The 21,277-nt window shown below is 46.3% G+C and overlaps 1 protein-coding gene across 7 annotated transcripts in view; it reads right to left on the reverse strand.

The window, feature by feature from the left end:
• The window catches only part of LOC105493384 (rabphilin 3A), a 334,145-nt gene that overhangs the window by 32,234 nt on the left and 280,634 nt on the right, over positions 1-21,277 (reverse strand). For all 7 annotated transcript variants that reach the window (XM_071071032.1, XM_071071031.1, XM_071071033.1 and 4 more), the window contains 3 exons: positions 4,246-4,375; positions 2,934-3,017; positions 821-986 (listed from right to left, as the gene is read on the reverse strand). In XM_071071032.1, the coding sequence (XP_070927133.1) occupies positions 821-986; positions 2,934-3,017; positions 4,246-4,375 (380 nt within the window). The remainder of the gene's footprint in view (positions 1-820; positions 987-2,933; positions 3,018-4,245; positions 4,376-21,277) is intronic.

Here is a 21,277-nt window from a genome sequence, read left to right on the forward strand (position 1 = left end):
AGAAAACATTTGTTGAACGCCTTTTAGGTGGCAGGCATTGTGCTAAGTACTTTGATAAGTTATCTTACGAAAAATGCAGATGGACACTTCAATATTTGACACCTTCAACTATACCCTTCCTTTCAGAAGCACTGCCTGCACTCAATCTGGAATTGTCATTTAGTCCAGATTTTATCACTTAGTGTCAATTGAAATTATCGCAAGGGCTTTATCTGGTCAGTCCTAGTGGTCTAGTCCAACTAAAATGTATTTTTACTATGGTTGTTTTTTAAAATTTTTACTGTTTTGCTTCTCCCTCTTAATCACTTTAATAATTAATCATAAACTTGGATAATAGTGATCATGTCAATAGTAGCAATTTGGTAGCAGTAATTTTTCTTTTACTGATTTCCTTCTATTTATCTTTCACTTTTAATTAGTCCAAGTCAGACTTGCTTATGGATAGTAGGAGAAATATTAGGGTCCAGGAAGGCCTTCTCAGCAAGCCAAGTATTCTCCCAGGCTCCAGTGTGATCTTGGTGGTGAGAGTCTCTCTCAGTTCCTAATTTTAATTTCTACCTCTTGTACACTAGATATTCCACCAGGGATGACAGCGAAGCCTCTGGGCAGCTTGGCATTGCTGGAGAATTCCTTGTGCTACCCTCTTGATAAGAGTTTATGGTGAACTATGAAGGAGATATAGAAGTCCTAGAACCAAGTCCAGAAGCTGACCATCCAACAACTGGATGGAAACACAGACATGATGTCAGGCCATCCCTCAGGTAGACCAGTTGGCTAAGATCTGTCCTTGGTCCTGAAAGAAGCACCTGCTTTGTCCTACCTCGAGCTGGAGCCCGGGCCGGGTGCTTGGGCTCAGAAGCAGGCTGTTCAGGAGCAGCAGGCTCACTGACAGGCTGCTGGGGCTTGGTCTTCTTTATAGGCATAGGCTGTGGGAGGACCTGTTTGGGGAAGCCTTTGAAGAACCATGCTCCAGAACGCTTCCACACCTGGGGAGGAGAGACAGGGATTGAAGATGTGGCAACCAAGCACTGTTGCTCTTACCTTCATGAGTGCCCATTTTTATCTTTCCTCCTCGTCCAAAGCACACTGACACAATAGCCAGCACAATTTTCTTACTACTACAGAGCCCTGCACAATTCATACTTATTCAGTCCATCCACCCTGAACACTCAGTAGAAAGGGCTTGAGTTTACCCATGGAGAAAGTGGAGTTTGGGGGCCGGGCGTGGTGGCTCAAGCCTGTAATCCCAGCACTTTGGGCGGCCAAGACTGGTGGATCACGAGGTCAGGAGATTGAGACCATCCTGGCTAACACGGTGAAACCCTGTCTCTACTAAAAGATACAAAAATATAGCCGGGTGAGGTGGCGGGCACCTGTAGTCCCAGCTACTCGGGAGGCTGAGGCAGGAGAATGGCATGAACCTGGGAGGAGGAGCTTGCAGTGAGCTGAGATCCGGCCACTGCACTCCAGCCTGGGCGACAGAGCGAGACTCCGTCTCAAAAACAAGAAAAAGAAAAAAAAAAAAAAAAAGGAAGAAAGTGGAGTTTGGATGGAGAAAATGGAATATCCAAAATCTTAAGGATGGGTCCAACAGTATACAGCCAGAGAATGGAAAAACAAGGGCTCAACTCCAAGTCTTCCATCTCTTAAATGTGGCATGCTCTCCACTACACTGGTTGTTGTAAACAGGGTGATCTACCTACAACTTCCCCAAGACCTCTGGCCTTTCTCCTGGCCCTGTGGGTCAGGATAGAGCAGCACACCTAGGATGGTGTGTGAAACATCTTCCATTGCCCAGTCAGATTCATTCTCCACCCTGCTCTGTGCCCCAGGAGGCTGACCAGTATGTACTGCACTAACTGGACTCCACGAAATAAACTTTGACTTCTGTCTTCAGGTTTATTTGGTCAAGGAGAGCACCAGGGATTACAACAAAGCCTCTTGAAAGCTTGGATTGCTGAAGAGTTCTCCAGACAAATAAAGAGTTTGTAGTTAAGAGGAGGGCGGGACTATGGTATTTATTTCCTTGGCTCCCCACAACCCACCACTAGTTGGACAGTTACTGCATTCCTGTTAGGCTACACCTATCTTCCAGTCTGGTAACCACTATCTCTTCTCTTCAGTCTTATCTCTTCAGTCTTAGGAGGGGAAACAGCAACCCTGTTTTTGCTGGTGCTAGGGTGACTCGTCAACCCTTGCTGATTCCTCTTAGCTCTGCCTGGACCTTTGTCAATAACACCTTCATCAAGTCCTTGATTAACCTACTGAAGTGTGCCAATGCTTTCCTGCCAGGCCCCTGACAGATATTGAGGAGAACATGGTTATTGAAACATGGTCTCAAAGGCAGGACTCTGCAGCAGTGTGTGGGGGATGAAGAAATTGGAAGAAGAAGAAAGGACTTAATTGGGGTAAGATAAGTAAGAAGCAGAACTGGGGAAGAGAAGGATGCCATGGGAGAAAGAAAGAGGGACAAAGTAAAGAGAAATTGCCGAAAAAAGCGTGTGAAGATATGAGAAACAACAAAATGAGGAAAAGGGAGAAAAAAGCATAAGGATTAGAGGAAGAAAAGAGCTCAAACAAGAGGAGAGTATGAGGAAAGAAAAAAATGGAAATAAGAAATGGAATAGAGAGACAGAAAGGAAAGATGTTGGGAGAGGAAGACTCATAAGACTCATAAGAATCAGAGAAATGGGGTCAAAGAAAGAACAGAGGCCAGAGGGCAATGAACAGAGAGGGAAGAAGAGAGGATGGGAAGGAAGAAAAAAAGTCACAGAAGCAGAGGAGGAGAAAAGAAATTCCTCCAAATAGTGTGAGGTTGTTCTGTCAATGTTCACTGCTGAGCTGGCTCCTTTCATACCAACCTCCTAAGGCACCTCTTAAGCTGGCCAAGAAAGGAGGGTGATCTAGGCACCAGATGGGACCAGGGCACTCACCTCCCTCTGCTCAATGCAGATTTTGCAGAGCCACACAGAATGCAGGCGGTTGTTGGTCTCCACTCCGCACTTGGTGCAGACATTCTGTGGATGAAACACAGGCAACACACTCAGATGAGCCATGCTCATGGGAGGCACGGCAATGTCACCCCCCGCTTTCTCTTGGTGGATGTAAAGAGGAAGAACTTGTCTCCATTTCTCACACTTCCTTCCAAGAGCAAGGCCAGTTAGAACAAAACTCCAATTTGAGTCTTATTTCCAGTAACAAGAACTTGAGTCATTCCCAAGCACTGGATGAAGGAATTCTCTACGTGTCCCTGTGGGATCTGAATTTTCATCATCCACACAGGGGAAATCACTGACATACTTTTTTCTAAAGACGAATGACCATATATCCATTTCGTGTCTTAATTTATTTCCTCTTTATTTCCAAAATGGACCTGACACAACCTAGACTATGACTAGAAGTTTAACTCCCCAAGGGGAAGAAAGTTATCTGAGAAAATGCCCCATGACTGTGTGATGGAATACTATATTTTTTATTGAATTTCCTGGAAGTTAAGACAATTAGGAAAACTTAATGGGTCATGAAATTCTCACTTTTGAGTTGACTGGCAAGTTTTTCAGAATACATAAACTCTTCCCAAGATTTCATTCTACATGTCAAATGTGACATCAAGCTGGAGATGATGACATTATAGATGTCTCCAGCTGGGTTGTTCAACTGAACTCTTGGAGTCCGGCAGACCCCAGGACAGTTGTATCTCCCAAACTGTCAAGTGCAGACAGTTTAAGGAAAGGTTAGACGGTCAACAGAGTTCAGAAAGACTCCCCTTTGAGAACAAATGCTTTGGAAGCTAAATGATTCTAACTTGGCTAAACAGAGGCTTTCTAAGTTTCTTGTATCATAACCCAGGATACGAGAAAACTGAAAGCATTCCACATACATGCAAGTATAAACATGTGCTTAGCATGCTCTTTAAACTGACACATAACTTGCTAAGGTATAACCAGGATAGCTGCAGTCTCAATCATAGCTCATGTCCTGCCACAGGCTCCCTAGTTCACCCTGGATGGACCTCAGCTCTAAGAGACAGAAGGATCAGAGTAGCTTCCAGGGAGGAACCAGGATCAGGGTTACCTTGGAAGACAGTAGGGCATGGAAGCATCCCAGAAAAAAACCATATCCTGGCAAGTGATCTTCAGGATCCAAGTTCCACCCCCCAACCCCAGTGACCCCTACAGCTGGAGCCTAGGACTTTTCCCTCTGCAGGTGCTGCACAGGGAAGAAGGGATAAGAGGATGATGGTACCTTCTTACAGTCCTCACATACTACACAGGCAGAGCCCAGCATCCCCAGCTGTTCTCCACACAGTATGCAGCGGTTCACCCCATCCCCAGCCACGTTCTTCCTCATGTTTTCCAGGCGGTCCACCAGGCGCCTGGAAGCAGAGACAAGGTAAATAAGGACCTTGTAGGACTGGGGACCACCAGCATACCCCACAGTGTCGGGTTTATGGTTTTCCCCTTCTTTGAGTCACACGCTCTTGTGCATCTGATGACAGTTGTAAACTCTTCCCCAGGAAAAGGCACATGCACATAAAATTCTGACACATTTTCAGAATACCAAAGACCCCCTCCCACACCCCTCAAAGTCCCATCTGTTCTACTGACTTTGGATTAAGAACCTTATCTAGTCCTTTCTATCTCCTGTCACCTCCTCCCAGAAACTGCCTTCTGAGTGCTAGATTTATTTAGATCTATTTATCTGTCTCCATGATGCCTTCACTTGGATGTGTTCACAGGCATCTCAAACTTATGCTTTCAAACTCAACTTTTCATCTTGTCTGCTCTCCATCCCCAGCTCCAGCAAACCTGCCTCCCAGTCTTGGGAAATGTCACCACCATCTACATACTTGCTCAAACCAGAAACCCTGTGGGGGCCTTCCTTGACCCCCTCCTCTCCTGACATTCAATGACCCAACCAAATTCTTTTCAAAGGGGAGCCACCCCAGCCCAACTGAATTAGAAATTCTGCCCCGAAATTGTCAAGTGCAGACAGTTTAAAGAAAGGGTAGAGGGTGAACAGAACTCAGGAAGGCTCCCCTTTGAAAACGAATGCCCTGGAAGCTAAACAATCATTCTAATTTGGCTGGATAGAGGTCCAGCAATCCGTATTTTATGAGTCCTCCAAGGTATCCTGATGCATGCTCAAGAATGGCTTTGAGAATCATTGCTCTAGTTACACTGATCTTTCAATTTCAGTTCTGTCTGCTTTAGCATCAGAGCACATTCAGTTCCTTGTGCCTGGAACAAACACACACATTTGTGATCTGTCTCTGTCTACTGCATACACACACACTTTTATATTTTCCCTGACTAGAGTGTCCTCAATTTTTTTTTTTTTTTTTGAGACAGAGTCTCACTCTGTCGCCCAAGCTGGAGTGCAGTGGCATGATCTCGGCTCACTGCAACCTCTGCCTCCCCGGTTCAAGTAATTCTCCTGCCTCAGCCTCCCGAGTAGCTGGGACTACAGGCACACACGGCCACGCTGGGCTAATTTTTGTATTTTTAGTAGAGACGGAGTTTCACCATGTTGGTCAGGATGGTCTTGATCTCCTGACCTCGTGATCCGCCTGCCTCGGCCTCCCAAAGTGCTGGGATTACAGGCGTGAGCCACCACGCCTGGTCCAAGTGTCCTCATTCTTTAGAATAGCACTCCCTCTTGAGAGCCTCCTCAGACTACCAATTTTATCCACTCTACTAGCAACCTGGTACTTCCTCATAGCATTAGTTACCTTTGGAATTAACTACAGGGATTATCTGCATTATGTAATTAGCTGATTGTGAAACAATCTCTGGTTTGTTGCAGGGCTATGAGTTTCCCCGGGCCAGGCACCTTGTCTGTTCTGTTCCCTGCTGTGTGCCCAGTGCTGGATCAGTGCCTAGGCTGTAGTGAGGATTTGTATATGCTGGTTGAATCAATGAATGAATGAATAAGAGCAGCTCACTCCCCACATGTGTATCTAGCAAAAGTAAGCGCCTTGAGTGTCAAGCCATGCATAATAACAGCTTACAATTCAGTGGTACTCACTATATGCTTAGCATGGCATGAAGTGCATTGCCACCCACTTCCAGGAGGGAGGCACTACTATTTATGTCATTTTACAGGTGAAGAAAGTGGCACAAGGAAGCTAAATGACTTACCCAAGGTCACACAGCTAGGAAGTGGCAGAGCCAAAACTAGAACCCATAACTGGACTTGGTGGCTCATGCCTGTAATCCCAACACTTTGGGAGGTCAAGTTGGGTGGATCACCTGAGGCCAGGAGTCCGAGACCAGGCTGACCAACATGGTGAAACCCCATATCTACTAAAAATACAAAAAAATTAGCTGGGTGTGGTGGTGTGCATCTGTAGTCCGAGCTACTCAAGAGGCTGAGGCAGGAGAACCACTTGGACCTAGGAGGCGGAGGTTGCAGTGAGCTGAGATGGCACCACTGCACTCCAGCCTGGGTGACAGAGCGAGACTCTGTCTCAAACAACAACAACAATAAAAAGCCCCCTAGAACCCATGTCTCATATGCATGACCCCAGCACTTTTTAAAGTTTAATGTGTACGCAGATGACACGGGGATCTGTTAAAATGCAGATTCTGAAATACCAGGTCTGAGGTGGGGCCTGAGGTGCTACATTTCTAGAAAGCTCCCAGGTGGTGCCACATGATGCCACTGGTTTCAGACCACACACTGAATGACGACTGTGGCATCCTGTTTCCACTTCGGCGTTTTTTTGTGGGGGGAGGGGGTCACTTCCTACCAGCTTGAAGCCATCTCCTTGCCCATCCCTCAAATGAGGACTCCTTCTAGACACACAGCCAGTGAACCCAGATAGAGCTGGACCCCACCCACCCCTCCATGGGCTGGGTCCCAGCTGTGTACATACATGGCAGGGGAGAGCCGATGGGAGGGACGGGGGCGACACAGCACCCAGAGGGCCCCTGGTAGCCCTGCCTGGCAGGCACTTAATGCTGACTCTCCCCACGGCCCTCATTGCTCTTGCCACACCCTCAAAGTGCTCCGAGTTACAATGCCATAAATAGCAGCTTCTCCCTTTGTGTTCCATTCGAGAGAGGTACTGCCCTGCCCAATGAACAGGCAAAGGCAGCCTGCAGGCTCTGGAGCCTCCGCTGTGACCCAGATTGCACAGAACCACTTGAGGAGGCACGATGCGCAGAGCTGAAGGCAGCACGCTCTTCTCGATTCTTCCTCATTTTCCCCCCAGCCACCCCATCTTCCCTAAAAGTTATTTCTACAGGATGATGGGAGCGGGCAGAAACCAGGAACAAGCTCCCAGTCCATGGTCTCAGAACTCCTGTAATAACAGTAGCTGGTGTTTACTGAGCACTTACTATGGGCCAGGCACAGACTTTTATTTAAATTTTATTTCCTCATTTTATTTATGTAGTGTTACTATTATTTTTAGAGATAGGGCCTTGCTGTGTCACCCAGGCCAGAGTGCAATGGTGTGATCACAGCTTACTGCAGCACTAACCTCCTGACTTCAAGTAGTCCTCCTGCCTCAGCCTCCCAAGTAGCTGAGCTGGGACTACAGGCATGCACCACCATGCCTGGCTAATTTTTTTTTTTTTTTTGACTGAGTCTCACTCTGTGGCCCAGGCTGGAGTGCAGGGGTATGATCTCGCATGCCTGGCTAATAAAAAAAATTTTTTTGTAGAGATGGGGTCTCACTATGTTGCTTAGGCTGGTCTCAAACTCATGGCCTCAAATGATCCTCTTGCCTTGGCTTCCCAAAGCATTGGGATTACGGATGTGAGCCCTCCACAGGGATTTTCTTAATGACTCCTCCCAGTCACACTAGAAGCTGAGGATTACTTTTGTTTCCATTTACTATATGAGAAAACTGAGACACAGAAAGGTTAAGTGGTTTATGCCAGTTACACAGCTAAGAAGTGGTGAAAGCTGGGACTCAGACCCAGAGTCGGCTCCCAAGTCCCTGTTCTTAGCTGCTACACCATGCTGCTGTGCACACAGCCATGTGCCATGTAGAGCCATGGGGATCGCCTTGAACAGGCCAACCTCCACCCTGCTCGATTTCCCTGCCTTTCCCTCACCAAAGGCCCCTCAGTCATTAGTAAGCACCAAGCTGCACATATGCAGTTACCCTGGCTGGTTCCAGCCCGTCCACCTCTCACTGCCCGAGGTTGGGACAAGATACCCAACCAATGCTCCATCACTGTGTTTCTCTAAAGAACCCTCAACATGCGGCTGACAAATCTTGATTTTAGCCTGGGCTTTTGCCTCTCTGGACTTGTTTCCTCATCTGGAAAATAGGAGGCATTGGGTTGCATAGGTGGTTGTCAAACTGTGCTTCATGGTACCCCGAGGGTTTCATAGAGCCAGTTCAGGGGCCAACCTCTGTGGCAGCATGGTGAGAGAGAATTTGAGGGGTTACCACACCTCATTCCATACAGAGCATGTCTGCATTGATCTCTTTTGTTTGTTTGGGCTGTTGAATTAGATTTCCTTTAGAAAGTTGGTTCCAGGGTTTTAAAAAAACAGTTTGAAGTTGACTAGAGCTGTTAAACGTCAGGATGCCTTTCAATGCCATAGAACTATAAAATTTTATGAGACAATGAAGTGGGCTCATGGAGGCAGGGGATGGCAGTTGCATGGGGACATTTTTCTTATATACAGTTGCTCCCAACTATTTTCACCTTCATCAACTGCCTTAGTCAGAAAATAGATTGTGTTCTTCTCACTCTACCATTGGGGTCTCAGAGCACAGAAAGAGTGGGCCGCTAGCCTGGGTCACTCAGCCACAGCTAGAATCTGGTTCTCTGCTTCAGTCAATCATCTTTGCTTTCCATGAATCCCCACAGCCTCCTGCCTCAAGTCAAGCTTTGCCAAAGCAGCTCAGGAAGAGGGCGTGGGACAAATCCAATTCTAAACCGCATTGTGCTTTAAGGAAACTTAAAAGGGTTTTCTGCCTCTTTCTGGAAAATGAAGGCTGTGGACTTGCCTGTCACTTGCAAACCCACACTGCAGCCTCCCCACCTAGTGCCTGTTCCTTTCACCATTAACTCCTGGATGCCAAAAGGCCTCATGAACACACGTTATTCAGGGAGTGTCTCATTATCTCCTATCAGCAGCAGCAAATGGCACAGAAATGCAACAGAACCAAGATTATTACTCAAATGTCTCAGCTGAGGGACCCTCATTATCCATGAATTTAGTACAGATCAATAAAGAGGATGCATGTGAGGTGGGAACACGCAAATCCTCCTTCTCCCTCAGAAGATCAGGAATGAGCAGGGAGCTTCCTGCAGCCTGCCTGTTAGGGCACCCTGCTGCCTCAAATGCTGCAGCCACAAAATGGAAGACCCCAACAGCCTAAGACTTTAAACTAGGGAATAAAACTTTGCAAGAAGCCAAGTCAAAATTGGGTCATGGTGGACCATGTGTCACAAGTGGGTCTTTATCCTGGTGATAAAACATTTCAGCATCTTCACCCCTGAAGAAAGATGTTTTTACCAGTCTTGGCAGGGAAGCCCTAGATGTGTAAGGGAGACGCTCTCTACCCTCACTGCATGTCAATCAGCCAGCGTTAAGAAAAACACCAGTGCCCGGCCCTGACTCTAAACCTTCTCAGCTATGGATCTAATTCTGCCTGGATATCAGTATTTAAGCATGAAGTCCTGTTGAGAGCCACTGTGTGGGAGAAATATTACCAAAATGTATGGTATATCTAGATCATCTGGGGAGAATGTTCAATATTCAGAGAATAATTCTATGGTGTTGGAGGAGGCCTAGCAACCTGCATTTTAAAGCGGCTCCCTGTTTGAGTCTGCTGGTGAATTCCTGGCTACACTTTAAGAAATACGAAAGGAGGTGGTGAAGCATATCCCATGGAGATATGTTCTTCTTGCTGTGTTAAGTGGGAAAAAAACAAAAACCCAGAGTGCAGGATTGTGAACAGGGTGTGAGTTTGGGTTTGAAACGTGCTCATCTGAACATCTTCATTGTGTGCACTCAAATATGTATATATACATCATGAAGGAAACACATCAAGATATTCACAGCGATTATCACCAGGTAATGAGGGGTTATGGATAATTTTCACTTCCCTCTTTAATGCACCCAACTCGCTGGACGACTCCTCTATACTCTCTTGACTTTCTTAAAATGAGCATGTATTACTTTTACATCAGAGAAGAAAGTGCATTTTTGAAGATGGAGATCATGTGGCCAATGGTTAAAAGACATGGGTTTGAATCCTACCTCTTTTCCAGTCAATGACCTTGAGAAAACCTCTTCTAATAAGAGAGGTTAGAAGAGCTGCAGCTCAAGTTTCCTCTCATGTGCAGCATTCTGAATTCTCAGATCCTGAGAGAGAAACACTGAGATTTCTCCTTCTTTTTTTTTGAAATGGAAGGACCCTTGATGACTAAGAGTAGACCTTGTCTGCATTGGCTGCCTGGTGTTCTTTGCCTGCCTGGTTTTGTTTACCTATCTAATGTCTCCATCCCTTTCTCTCACATGAAGTGCCCAATTAGCTGAACCCTGTAAGTGGCTGACACTCACTACTATGTCTTTACATGCCTGATTAACTTTACGATGACTACTCACACCTGGCATCCTGAGAACATCCATCACCAGGCTAGGTGCTTAAGGTGAGCTGTTGGTTACTCAGTGAAGTCGGGCGGGCACATCCCAATTCCCAGGATGCTCTCAGAGGCACCAGGAGTATGTAGGAGTATGTCCCCTCCTCTGGGCACCAATGGATGGCCTCTGGAGGTGGTGGGAAGCAGGTTCCCAACTTGGTCTGGCCTTGCCATCCCAATGGAGGCAGACGGGCTATTCATTCACTTGACAAACATTTATAGAGCACCTACTATGTGCCTAGTAGACAGTGAGGATGCAACGGTAGCAAAACAACAAGATCACTGCCCTCATGGAGCTGGTGTTCAAGTGAGAGATCGGACATTGTTTAAAAAATCACGTGGCCGGGTGCAGTGACTCACGCCTGTAATCCCAGCACTTTGGGAGGCCGAGGCGGGTGTATCACGTCAGGAGATCAAGACCATCCTGGCTAACATGGTGAAACCCTGTCTCTACTAAAGATACAAAAAAAAAAGAAAATTAGCCGGGTGTGGTGGCAGGCGCCTGTACTCCCAGCTACTTGGGAGGCTGAGGCAGGAGAATGGCGTGAACCCGGGAGGCAGGGCTTGCAGTGAGCCAAGACTGCGCCACTGCACTCCAGCCTGGACAACAGAGCAAGACTCTGTCTCAAAAAAAAAAAAAATCACGTAAATTGCTATAATCATCATAAGTCCCCTGAAGGACAAGTATGAGCAGCTTTGAGAACTCACAAGAGAGAGACAGGAACAGTCAGGACGGGTCCTCAGAGAAACCAAGGAATAGCATATGCGAAGGAAGTGAGAGGTGCTCAGCATGGCTGGGGGGCTGAATGGTGGGAGATGAGGCTGGAGAGATGGCAGGGACCACTCCATGCAGGGTCTTTTATTGAAGAGTGATGGGACAGCATGTAAGGGCTTTCAGTGGAGGAGACTCAACTTCCCACCCCGCCTTTTTTTTTTTTTTTTTCTTTTTTTTGAGACAGGGTCTGGCTCTGTCACCCGGGCTGGAGTGCAGTGGCTTGATCATAGCTCACTGCAGCCTCAAACTCCTGGGCTCAAGCAATCTTCCCACCTCAGCCTTTCAAGTAGCTGTGACTATAGGTGTGTGCCACTATGTCCGGCTATTATTTTTTATTTTTTATAGAGATGAGGTCTAACTATATTGCTTAGGCTCGTCTTGAATTCCTGGGCTCAATCAAGCAATCTTCCCACCAAAGCCTCCCAAAGTGCTGGGATTACAGGTATTAGATACCACGCCCAGCCCCATTTAGAGACAACACTTGAACAAATGAATGGAGCCCTTGAGAGGCTTGGTGCAGTGAGAGTTTCAGATGCTGCAGCTGTTCCAGGTAGAATGAAGCAGGCAGGTTTCTGGTCTTTCTCCACACATGGAGCTGAGCAGGTCCTTTGAAACTACAAGGTTGGTCCAAATGGGTCTAACTCAATGGTGGTAAAAGAGCATATCAGAAGGAGGGCCACAAAATGTCACTGCATGCCAGCAGGTTTCAAGGAATCACTCGCTGTATTAGCTTTCTGTGGCTGCTGGAACGAACTATCACAACTTAGGGGTTTAGACCATATACATTTATCTTAGCAGCTCTAGAGGTCAAGGCTAAAGTCGAGGCATTGACAGGGCTTCATTCCTTCTGGAGGCTCTAGGAGAGCATCTGTTCCCAGGCCTTTTCCAGTTTCTAGAAGTCAGCTGCATTCTTTGGCTCATGGCCCCTTCCTCCATTTTCAAAACCAGCAGTAGGGCATCTTTTAATCTCTCCGTGACTCTGATCTTCCTGTTCCCTCTCACGGGAAACCCTTGTGATGACATGGGGTCCACCTGGATAATCCAGGATAATCTCCCCATCTCAAGATTCACAACTATCACATCTGCAAAGACCCTTTTGCCACTGGAGGTAACATACGCACAAGCTCCAGGGATTGGAATGTGGACATTTTGGGGGAGGCCATTGTTTTGCCTGCCACACCCACATTTTTGCCCCATCAAGTCACCCAGAGCCTGATTTGGGTCTGAATCCAACTTTAGCCCTCCTCTGCAGAACAATTCCTCCCTGACTGGCTGTCGATGTCAGACAAGTCAAGTTTTTGACTCTGTGAGGTTCCAATTGCTTTCTTCAGGTATTTACATGCAGCCCCAAGAAAGCGTAGACTCCCTATACACAGGCACGCCAACACAGACACAGACACACACACACCCCTGCAGACGTGCACACTTTCAGGATTTAGTAGTAGGAAGCAGTTATGATGCAGCGGTTGGGGTGCCAATTCTGGAGTGAGCTTGCCTGGCCCCATATCTGGACTTCGCCACTTCCTAGCTCTGTGACCCCAGGAAAGCTACTTAACCTTTCTCAGCTTCAATTTCTTTATCTGTAAATTAGAGAAAACAAAGCCCTTACCTCTTAGGATTGTTGCAAAGGTAAAATGAGATAGTTTTTTTTAGTTTGTAAAATGCTCGGAACATGGTAACGATTCAGTAATGGTTGCTGCTAATCATTTATTCTGGAAATTTGTGGGTTTTATACATCCCTGTACTCACATTTTTTCTGGGTATCCAGGATGCTATCATCTGCCTGTGAAATCTGTCTTTCTAAAGCGTTTAAAGGGGCTGCATTGATTAGAAATTTATAGGACTCAAGTGCCTATCTCCAAACACACACACACACACACACACACACACACACACAGATGACACATGCACCCACACATATACACCCACAGGCATGCCTGTAGAGGCACATGTACATACGGCTATGAGCGTGCATGCACATACACACACACACGCACATGTATGATTAGAACCTACATGCAAGAATACACTTTTACATGGTCTGTACACACTGTGCTCTTGTAGAGAGATCAGATCCAATCAGCTGCCTTCTTCAAGTAAGGTCATAAGCCCAGTGGAGGACCAACCTCTGCTTATTTCTGATGCTCAACCTCCCACAAAAAGTGACCTCAGAAACTGACCTCAGAAACATTCAAGTAACTGCTTTTGAACTTTCCTGTACTGCTGCAACATCTTGATGAATGTTGAGGAAAAGGTTAATGGATGTACAATTGTGCCAGAAAGTAGGCTTCATGTGGTGTGCAGCAGAGCCTGGGAAAGACGCCCTGCACCCTGCTTTCCCCAGTGTGATGGGTCTATGTGCCAATCTCTGAATCAGCAGAGGAAACGGCTAAAAGCTGGGGTTCCACCAACTCATGGGATGGAGCCAGAGCAGCTGCCTTTAGAAGCAGTGGTTGACCACGATTTCACCATTCAGAAAAATGCAGCAAAGTGGGAGAATGGGTACGATGTCATGTTGTCCTTCTCTATCTTTCTCTGATCTTTGCCTATTTCTCTGTCTCTCTCTGTCTCTCTCTCTCTCACACACACACACACACACCTCCCACACCACACCATCAATTCTAGAATCCCTGCTCGCTCTTCACCTCACCCTAATTGCCAAGTAGGGGGATATTACTGTTGAGTTTATTAAAGTTGGCACTTTCTGAAGTCAAAATTGGACCATCTGCTGTGAATGGGGAAATGGCTGCTCTGATGGGGGCTGGCCTGAGGCTGTAATGCCAGGGTCTCTCAGGAATCTGTCCTTAAATGACTGAGCTGCTCCATCAGGAAGCCACACGCTGGCGTGCAGGGCGTGTGCATTTCAGACTCATTAATTCTCCCTGTTGTTTGTTACTGTCACCACCTGGGGAGCCCTAGATCTCAGTCTCCTTGAGGGATTGGTGAATGGGATTCCTGCCTGGGCCTCGGCACTTTGGGGAAAGAGGTCACCTCGGTTCAGAGTTGGAGACGAGGGAGCCAAGAAAGACCACTGGAGGGCTCAGCTGGGCTAGTGCAGTCCATGCTGGGCAAGGTGCTGTGTCATGACAAACCCAGGAACAGCAATAGTTGTGGTTGCTGTTTCTGAGTGTTTACTGTGCCAGGTGCTGTGCTAAGTACTCTGTATGCATTGTTTTCCTTAAGCCATCAACAATCTGGGAGAGAAGCTCTATTATTCACTCCCATTTTACAGATTGGGAAACTAAGGCACACAGAGGGGAACTCACTTGCCCAAGTGTACACAGCTCAAGAGTGGAAGAACTGGATCTGGAAGTTAGGTCCAGCTGCCCAGATGCTAGAATGACATCTTTGTTTCATGTCAGTGCTTTGGTTGGGGTTCTTTCTGACCCCTCTCCCTGCTCTTTCCTGTCATGAAAAATAGAGTTGGGAAAATGTGGTGCTGAGGCCTGAAGGGGCCAAGGGTCACTGTGGTAAAGAGGAATGAACTGTTCAACTGAATGAAGAAACATATGAAACGATCAATTAACTTCGATAAATGTTTGAGATACCCTGTAATTACTTCTCTGAATCCCCAAAATCGTCCATCAATTGCCTTTCCCACCTGTACTCCCCAAAACCAATAGGATAAAGTGGAAAGACAAATTCAAGTTCAAAGTCTGGTTTGGCCACATAAAGGCTGTGTGCCTCTGGGCAAGTGGCTTAACTTCCCTGAGCTTTGGTTTACTCAGCTGTAAAGCAGAGATGATTGTCTGTCTCTCAGCGAAGACATTATGAGGATTAAAGGAAATATATGATATTTGAAAGTTCCTAGCACAGGGCTTGGAGATAAATGTTTGTTCCTCTATGGAATAGCAGAATAGGAGCCCAATCCTGGAGGCAGCCAGCCTGGATTTATAATCCCAGTCCCACCACTTATTAAGTGTGTGACTCTGGGCAATCTGCTAAACCTCTCTGTTCTTCAGTTTCCTCATCTGTGAAATGGGAATGATTGTAATATATTCTATTGCATAGGATTCCTGTGAAGATTACAAAAATGAATCTACATAAAGCTCTGAGCACAGTGCTGGCACATGATGCCAATAAAAGCGGTTTCTTATGATTATTTTGCTAGAAGTTGAGTATGACTGCAAGAAAAATCGCAGTCCATTTCATCTCCCATTCCTTCTCCACCAACAAAAGGGCTAGAGCAGTGGTTCTCAACAGGGGTGACTTTGCCCCTCGGGGGCATTGAGCAGTGTCTGGAGACATTTTTAGTTGTCGCAACTGGGTAGGGAGTTAAACCAGGCATCTTAGTGGGTAGAGACCAGAGATGCTGCTGAACGGTCTACAATGCAAAAAACAGCCCCCACACAAAGGATTATCTGTCCCCAAACATAAATAATGCTGAACTTGAGAAGCCCTGGGCTAGAGAGATTTGAAGACTACCCCGTCCAACTTCCCATTTTACAGATGAGGTCAGGGAGGCCATGAGAGAGGCTGTAAGGGTAAAGTGATTTGATAAGCATCTTAGTTGGGTTTATGGTTCACTGAGTATACATTATTCATTCAACATGTATTTGTTCTCTCTTTTATGGCAGGCATCGAGCTAATTAAGGAATCCAGAAAACTCCAGAAAACTTCTATTTTGATCTTTTTTTTTTTTTTTTTTTTTTTTTTTAGACAGTCTTGCTCTGTTGCCCAGGCTGGAGTGCAGTGGTATGATCTAGGTGGCTCACTGAGACCTCTGCCTCCTGGGCTCAAGCAATTCTGCTGCCTCAGCCTCCCAAGTAAAAAAATCTTTGCTTTTGTATGAAAAAAGAAAAATTCCCCAAATGTCTTGATTGGGTCAAGTTACTTTCCTAAATGTGTTGCACGTCTTTTCTTTCTTTCTTTTTTCTTTTTTTTTTTTTTTTTTTGAGACAGAGTCTCGCTCTGTCACCCAGGCTGGAGTGCAGTGTCACGATCTCGGCTCACTGCTACCTCTGCCTCCTGAGTTAAATGATTCTCATGCCTCAGCCTCCCGGGTAGCTGGAATTACAGGCATGCGCCACCACACTCAGCTAATTTTTGTATTTTCAGTAGAGATGGGATTTCACCATGTTGGCCAGACTGGTCTCAAACTCCTGGCCTCAATTGATTCCCCTGCCTCAGCCTCCCAAAGTGCTGGGGTTACAGGCATGAGCTACTATGCCCAACCGTATTTTCATCTTATACAAACAGATTCTATAACATGTTAGGGCTAGCTGGACATTGGAAAAGGCACTGGTCCAATCCCTGAGAAAACTGAGGTACTACTCAATAATTCCCAACACTGGGGGGTTCAGAGTTTCCCCAGACTTGATGAAATCTATGTTTCTTGAGAAAAAAATGTACATAGACACATACGTAAATATGTTGATATTATCAGAATGCCCACAAGTCCCTGATCCCATCCATAGAAGGTTTAAGACTTTAGGTTTAAATGTGGGAGAGGAGTCCTCCTTTAGAAAGAGGAGAGTATGACCTGGCTTATGGTCGGCTTGTCAAGCCATAGGACAGATGTCTGCCTAATTAGACGTAGCAAGTTCCAGGCATCATTATTCACTTCTCCCTCTGTCCATATTTTGGAAAAAATATGTGCCAAAAACACAGGGGAAGGTGGAATCAAGATGGGAAGGTGATAGGGGTGCGACAGATCCTGTCAACAACAAGTCCCTCTGACTTCCTCCTCCATCACGGCGTCTGGATGCCAAGGTTAATGACAAATCCTAATTACTTTTTTGGGCCCATCTGTTTAAGGAAGCTCCCCTCGAATGGAATCCACCCAGCTGCCAGTCCCTTCACAGGCAAGGTATATGAGCAAATGCCTTTGAGAGGCTCTGGACGGAGAGAAACAGAATAAGGATAAAGAGGGCCTTACCAATGTCAGGGAGAGAGGTGGAAATGCAAACCAATTTTGGAGGCAAATGTCTAATTCCAAACTTAATACATTCTAAAAGTCTTGTGAGTAACCTAGGTGTGGCTTTGCAACTCACAACGAGGCCCTTTTATGCTCAGGAGAAGTACTCAGCAGCCACGTGTGTCTAGCCTGGCACCTCTGACCACTGCTGATAGGATGAGGGGCGGGCATCTAGGGCGAGCTAGGTCAGAGTTCCTTCCCTGGGAATTTGGGATTGAGACTAAGAGCTATAAAAACTGGGAGGCTCTAGCTAGCATGGCTATATTTTCTAATATGTGGGATGAGAAGTAGGCCTTTCATGAGGCTAGGCTGTGTTCTTGTCCTCAGATCCCTGGAGATATGTATGAACCCTTATATTAAACTTCTCTTTCTGCATAATGAGATAAAGATAGCCACCAGTAATGCCTTCCTCCTCTGCATGCACATGACAGTTATCACATAAGGAGATAGGATCTATTTCCTGTTCTCAATAGAAAGTGATACCTGCCAGTTCCAGACCTCACTGTTAAGAGACCGGGCAACACCTATCTTTGTTCCCTTGGGATCCAACTGCCATGTAAAGGATCTCAGGCCAGACTAATGAATAAGGAAGGATGAAATGCAAAGAGATGGGCTACCTGAAGAGTACCAAGGTACAGACAGGGGAGTAAAGCTTTATTGTACCTTCCAGCCTGGCCCAACCACCGGCTGAATGCAGCTGAGTGAGCAAACCCAGCCCATGTCCCCTGGAACAGAAAACCTGCCTAGCAGAGCTCTATCTGAATCCTTAACCCATAAAATCATGAAAAATAATACACTGTTTTGCTCTAAGCCACAAAGTTTTGGGTGGTTTGTTATATTGCAATAGATGACTGAAACAACCTAGCTGGAATTAGTTTCCTTTCTTGTAAGCAAAGTGTCCTAACTAATATAGAAAGTCTGTAGCAGTCGGGCATGCAAAATAAACTCTGAAATCCCACTTGGCACTTATATAAGAAATGTGGGGGCAAAATGAGGTTGGTTAATGAGTTTCTCTTCTGGCCATCCTCTCTCCCTCCTGGGATGCTGAAGAGAACAGAGCTGGGTTGTGAGCTAAGTGGTGAGTGAAGATTTAGATTCCTCCTGGCAGAAGCACATGAGCTCCATGGAATGAAGCGGCTCTGGGTTGCTGTGCATGGCCTGGGGCTCCCTGGGGCAGCTAACTCTTGCAAAACTGCCCCAGGGAGGCAATGCTTCCTGGTAAGCCTGAGGGCATTTCTCTCCTGGAACTCTCAGAACCACAGCAGCATGCAGACTAGCCCTGGCAGCTTTGGAAGGTACGGACAGGTTAATAAGAGCTGGAAATAATCATTGGGCCAGCACAGAAAGGGTTTCAGCTTCCAGTTCTCAAAATGTCCCCTCCAAACCTGAGTAATTAAAATTTCCATGCTCTGCAGAGCCTAGGAATTTGGGAACACATCTTCAGGAAAAACATCTGAGACATTTAAGAGCATAGTTCCGAGAGTCAGCCAAATAGGGATGTGTACCTTGCCTGCATATGACCTTGGGCAAATAACCTAAGTTGGCTGAGCTTCAGTTTCCTCACCTGCAAAATGGGGATAATAATAGCTTACTTGACAGGGTTGAGAGGAGCAGTTAATGAGTTAATTCAAATGAAGTTTTTAGACATGGCACATAGTAAGTGCTTAATAAATGACACCCATCATGATGATTATCATGCTTATTAACAGTGATTTCGTAACTCTCCCAGACAGCTTTCACTCAGGTAATAAAAAAGAACATTTAGCATCATGGGGCTGATGTCCAGACCCAGTAAGGGACAGAGCTACATCGGAAATTTTAACATAGAAGGAGCTCATTTACTCTGAGAGGTACAGCCAACAATAGGGTGTGAGGCCCCTCACCAGACACCCCCAAAATACTGTAGAGTCTGCGCAGAAAGAATCCTGAGAAAGAGACTGAGTCATTTGATGGATGGGGAAACTGAGATTCCTAGAGCTCACTAACTGAGATCCTCATGTTCTGCAGTAGGAGCCCCAGTTAGCACCCCCATTTTCAGTTTGGCTCCATGTCTGATGTTTCACTTGGCTTTCATCTGACTCCTCTCTGATCCCTTCCCAGGGAAGTGTGGGTGGAACAGTAATCAGGGCAGGTTTGAGCTTAGAAGACACAAATAGCATTGGGTTTGCCTCTGGCGATGCTACCAGCAAGGGCTGGCTGCAGGCAGGGCGCTGTGGAACAACCACAGCCAGAATCTTCCGGGACTGTCCTCCCCACTCTGGGAAGCCAGGCAGAAAACACACTGTCTCAGCAAAGGGACATTCTGTCACCAAAGACTTGGCCCAAGCTCCCCTGGAAGCCTCTCAAATCTCCTTCAGGGGAAGCCAGGGGCTGCTAGAGTTTCAGGACTTGCCAAACAGGAGTCTCAGGGCAGACTTCTAGAACAAAGGCTTCGGCTAGTGTCAACAGTGAGCTTTCTCTTAAAAAAACAAACAAACCTCACAATTAAATAATTGCCACTATTTATTAAGCATGTACTTTGTACAAGGCACCATAATAATCCTTTGCATGCTAATTAAATACTCGCCCAGATGTATGTGATAATGTTATCCCCATTTTGCAGATGAGAAAACTGAGGCACAGGGAGGTAAAGTGGCTTATCTAAGGGCACACAGCGGGTAAGTGGCAGAACTGGAATTTGGATCGAGGTCTCCCTGACTTGGCAACCCCAGTTCTTAACCACAATGCTCTGCCACCATGTCACCAGGTTGGTAGGGAGAATACAGCAGGACATTGAAGATAAAACAGGGACCCCATTTACCCTGTTCTATATCATTTAAGCTGGGATCTGCTCAGTCCACAAAGACCTGCTTAACCTGACCCCCAGAGGCAGCCCAGTGGCCATGTTGATACAACAGGGCTTGGAATGCCTGGCTGCAGTTGATTGGACAAGGGATAGTATCTGACATAAGACAGTCAGAGTACTTTCCCTGGGAATTTGGACCCTGGATAAGACTATAAACCCCCAAGCCTCTTGGCCACAGGCAATGTAGAAAGAAGTTAGGAGACAGCCTCATCTTCCATGTTCATTCATTCACTCACAAATATTTTGCTGTGTACCTGTTATACACCAGGCTTTGGGAATACAGCAGTGAATAAAACCAGCAAAAATATCTATCCTTAGGAATCTTAATCTGGTGGGGAGAGACATACAATAGTTAAAGAAAATATGTGAAATATAAAATGTGATAGCTGGTGATAAGTGCCACGCAAGAAAAAGGTTGAGCAGAGTTCTTGTTTTCACTGTTTACCTTTAACATACATACATTTCCTTCCCTCATGACTGAGGCCCATCATTGTATGAAGACACACACATATGCACACACACACATGCACACACATACATGCACATGTGCACACACACATGCACATACACGCACACACGCAGGCATACATGCATACACACACGCACACACACTGCCAGCCTGGAGAACTTTCCACTCCTGAAATATCTTTTAAAAAGCAAAGCAAAATAAAAACCTAACCCCATCAGCAAGCCTCTCAGACCCATCTGCTTGGTGACCACCTGAGGAGGCTGACAGAGGGTCAAGTGTGAAGCTGACACATCCTGTGACACATCCTGAGGTTTGTTTGTCACTTGTCAACAACACCTCTGATTTCCCCAGCCTGCCCTAAGTGCAATTATCTGGATCGAATCAAAGGCACCCACTTCCTATATCCCCAGAGCATCATTTTCCATCCAAGAACCTCGTTAACCCCTGGCTGAGGGTCTGGATAGGGAGATCAGTGGGCACCTCAGTGCCCAAATCTGTTGTAAGCAGTTGGCAATGGCTGCCCCCGGCAGGAGGGCTTGGGGAGGGGCACAGGGTGGTGGTGGTGTCCCAGCATCCTGCCTTCCCATTTCCTGTTTGATATTTGGATCTAGGAAGACTACTCCAATGGCCTCTCTGTATCCCGGCAGCCAAAGTC

The sequence above is a fragment of the Macaca nemestrina genome, chromosome 10 (assembly GCF_043159975.1).
Source record: "Macaca nemestrina isolate mMacNem1 chromosome 10, mMacNem.hap1, whole genome shotgun sequence".
NCBI lineage: Eukaryota > Metazoa > Chordata > Mammalia > Primates > Cercopithecidae > Macaca > Macaca nemestrina.